Below are 3,851 nucleotides of genomic sequence, written 5' to 3'. Positions count from 1 at the left end.
GACGCATCTTGTGGCCGGCAGCTCATAGCTAGGAACTCATACACTCAACCACGTCCCCTCGTGCATTAAATTGGCCTATTCCCTCACTTCCGACCCCAACCGGAAACATTTACACCGGAACGATCGTGTGATCGGGGAGTTGGGTTGCCACAGAATATAATAGTCGACTACTGACCTCATCTCACTGTGCCCCCATGCATAAAAGTCTCTGACTCTCTCTGACGCAGAGCTAATGATTGGAGCGCCGTTTTGACTCTCTCTCTCCCATATCTATCTCTGATTCTTTGACCAACCGAGAGCGTGGCCTCGTGCACGCGTGCCACGCTCGCTTCGTTGTCTCAAAAGTCCGTCGTACTTTTTGGTGTCCATACCTCCCAGCACCGCCCGGCCTTTTCGGCGGGTGAAACCCATCCCTCTCCTCGCGTATGCAAACCTCCGTCACCTTTTCTCTCCCTGGCCCACCACCCACCTCCGTTCCCTCTCCCTCTCTCTCTCTCTCTCTCTCTCTCTCTCTCTCTCTCTCTCTCTCTGTGCGCCCCTATAAATCTCATGAAAGGCCATAACCCTTGAGAGTGCGACACCAACAACAGTGGCAGATGCCGCTGACTGTTTACAATAGGAAACGGAACAAAATGAGAGTTGCTAATGGTGCCACTCGTCATGGCTCGCTGCCGACACCCCGGCGACGTTCCCAGAGCACCACGTGTTCCACCTCTTCTGGTTCTTCGACGCGGGGTCCGTCCTGTGTCAGGATCGGCAGACGGTGGATGGAGTACCAGGGTGCCAACAACTGGGACGGCCTCCTCGACCCGCTCGACGACACGCTCCGCTCCGAGATCGTCCGCTATGGCGAGTTTGTCCAGGCTGCCTACAACTGCTTCGACTTCGATCCCTCCTCCCCCTCCTACGCTACCTGCCGCTTCCCCAAGAACTCCCTCCTCCGCCGCTCCGGCCTCTCCTGCACTGGCTACCGCGTCACCCGCAATCTCTACGCCACTTCCGGCATCGTTCTCCCCCGCTGGGCCCGCACTGCCTCCACCTGGCTCTCCCGCCGCTCCAGCTGGATCGGCTACGTCGCCGTCTGCCAGGACGAGGACGAGATCGCCCGCCTCGGCCGCCGCGACGTCGTCGTCTCCTTCCGCGGCACCGCCACCGGCCTCGAGTGGCTCGAGAACCTCCGGGCCACTCTCACCCACCTCCCTTGCCCCTTCCCACCCTCATCCTCCCAGCCGGAGCCCATGGTGGAGCGTGGCTTCTGGAGCCTCTTCACCTCCCCCGGCTCTGTCCGCCGGTGCCTCCGTGACGAGGTGCGCGATGAGATTGCTCGCCTTCTCGACGCCTACGGAGGCCAGGGCCAGCCCCTCAGCCTCACAGTCACCGGTCACAGCCTCGGCGCCGCGCTCGCAGTTCTCACCGCTTACGACATCACAACGACGTTCCCAGACCCGCCGATGGTCACCGTGGTTTCTTTTGGGGGGCCGCGCGTCGGCAACGCCAGCTTCTGCCGCCGGCTGGAAGAGCGAGGGGGCAAAGTTTTAAGGATAGTGAACACACAAGACATCATAACCAAGGTCCCCGGATTCGTCATCGACGACCGCAATGTGGACGAGGACGGCAACGAAGGCGTGATACCGAGCTGGCTGCTGTCAAAGACCGGGTGGGTCTACGCCGACATCGGCCGCGAGCTCCGCGTCAGTGGTCGGCGGACGGCCAATGTGGTGGCCTGCCACGACCTCAGCGTCTACCTCAACCTCCTGAACCAGCTCAGTGCCAAATGTCCCTTCCAATACTTAGCCACCCAAGCAATGGCCGGCCAGCGATGACAGTGTTCATCTTTTTAATTTCTTGTACGGTCTCATTTTCTTTCAAGTACAAGATTTAGTCTTTTCTTTCCCCATTTTTTTTGGAACTGGGGATCTTAGAGTAAGAAAGAAAAAATAGCGCAGAAAATGGAAAAGGGCTTCCCTGTTTGGTTATGGTGGGGTTCGGTGGGTGTGGTTTAACGACCTTATGGGATATTTCAAAGTACGAGACTTTGGCCTTCGGAAAATACGAATTCTAACTAAGGTCTATATGAACAGAGGTTTTGATTTCAAACGATATGGTTCGAGCTTTCTTCTTGTTCCAATGACACCTGATAACCAATAAAAGAGGCGTGTAAGACATTTGTAGCTGAAAGTGGTCCATTAATGGTGGTGATCCTGAGCTAGCGTGGCATTTTTATGGGAAGGAGTATGCTGTGGGTAAGTGGTCGGAGAATGTTATCATCGAAGCCGCAACTCACCGGCCAAACGCCTTAGCTATCGAGTTCACCGGTCAGACTCCAAGGTCACGTGTTTAGGCGGACTTGATTAGGTTTTCACCATGCGTAATTCGTTGATACCAGTGTATACTCTTATACTTGCGTCTAAGTTTTGGACTCCATGATTGCATGGTGAGTCGGTGACACACCTGCAACATTGGTAGCTGCATAATATTGCATCACAAGATGCGTGAAATGTAAAGATAGATCAAAACTGCTAGTCCATGCCAGATACCTCATTGTGTTGAATGATTGAATAGTCCTACAACCACGCATATATATAGAGAACCTGGCTCCTTTCCTATGCGTACTCTCATCTTTTGTCACGTACTTTTCTTTCTGCCAGTGCTCTTGAGCTCTATATAAGTACATAATGAAACTGAGAATGTTCATGTTTAAATAAGAATATAAGACCTATGTGTCCCCTGAGCATATGATCAGATTGAAGCATCATATGTGCCAGATGTTAGAATTATAAATGTGGAAGTTGGTGACGTACATGGGATACCGCAGAAGAAAAAAAAAAAAGGGAAAGAACATCGAGAGGTATGGGGGTTGAGCAGATCATCTGGATCTTCATAAATATGAAACCATAGGCAGAAGAAATACGCGGCCAAAGCCGTTAAAATAAAAAGCAAAAAGCAAAAATAAACTTGCATATTTTTCTACTGTTATCATTATACTTATTTAACATGTATGAATAGCATATAGTAACAATATTCACAATTTTTTTAAAAAGAATTATAAATCATATATTTGAAATAATAAGCAGGAACAAATATAAACTAGGTAGTTATTTGACCTCCATCTTTTACATTTATATGTGCATGTAAAGAGCTCTAAGAACAAAATATAGAAGAGCAACCCCGTAATATAAATTGAAACATATGTGCATTATTTAGATTATATAATGTTCATCCCAATTTATATTTGAACCATCATGGATATGTTGATGCCCATATTTGTGGTCAAATCCAACAAAAAAACTTTCTTAACTTACCCACATGATATCTACTTTTGATATTGATGTACATGTTGATACCAATACATGGGGTCCTTCTTCAATATGGAAATAGTTTTGCATAGACCTTCCTCCAGCATTTAGACTTAATTCAAGGTTGTCAGAAGAAAAGAAATCAAAAACTGTGACGAGCAATAGATTTAACAACCAAGATGTGCTTTGTAGCTTTTTGAGAAGAAGGACAAGTGAATGCCCGACAGCATATGTAGGAATGAGGATGGGATTGGATTCAAATCTCTTGTATTAATCAACACAAAATATTTTACCAAATTGGTCATTGGAATCCTCCAATGCATTTCGTTCCTTTTGGGCGCATGTAACTCTCTTTTTTCTTGTGCTTTGGAGTTTGGTCATTTGGATAATGTATAGCTGTATTTCACAAGAATTTTGAAGATTAATTAATGCTTTTTCTGATGCACAATATTTTTTGTTTTCAAAAGCTACATCCCTCTTAAGAAGAATCCCCATTATCGATTCAAAAACATTCTAAAGAAGGCCAACAGATTGATTAATCTCCTTGCTTGACAT

The 3,851-nt window shown here is 47.9% G+C and overlaps 1 protein-coding gene across 1 annotated transcript; it reads left to right on the top strand.

Annotated features, from left to right (window-relative positions):
- Nucleotides 1-612: 612 nt before the first annotated feature.
- LOC105059713 (phospholipase A(1) DAD1, chloroplastic-like) lies at nucleotides 613-2,074 on the top strand. Its single transcript, XM_010943129.3, has one exon. It carries the CDS (start codon nucleotides 633-635, stop codon nucleotides 1,821-1,823), a length of 1,191 nt encoding a protein of 396 aa, XP_010941431.2. The 5' UTR covers nucleotides 613-632; the 3' UTR covers nucleotides 1,824-2,074.
- The last annotated feature ends 1,777 nt before the right edge of the window (nucleotides 2,075-3,851 follow it).

The sequence above is a fragment of the Elaeis guineensis genome, chromosome 16 (genome assembly GCF_000442705.2).
Source record: "Elaeis guineensis isolate ETL-2024a chromosome 16, EG11, whole genome shotgun sequence".
NCBI lineage: Eukaryota > Viridiplantae > Streptophyta > Magnoliopsida > Arecales > Arecaceae > Elaeis > Elaeis guineensis.
The sequence above is the reverse complement of the archived record's forward strand: the minus strand, read 5'-3'. Positions and strand labels throughout refer to the sequence as shown.

Bases quoted from the DNA above. Each gene is read 5' to 3' on its own strand.
- LOC105059713 (XM_010943129.3), top strand. From the start codon at position 633: ATGAGAGTTGCTAATGGTGCCACTCGTCATGGCTCGCTGCCGACACCC.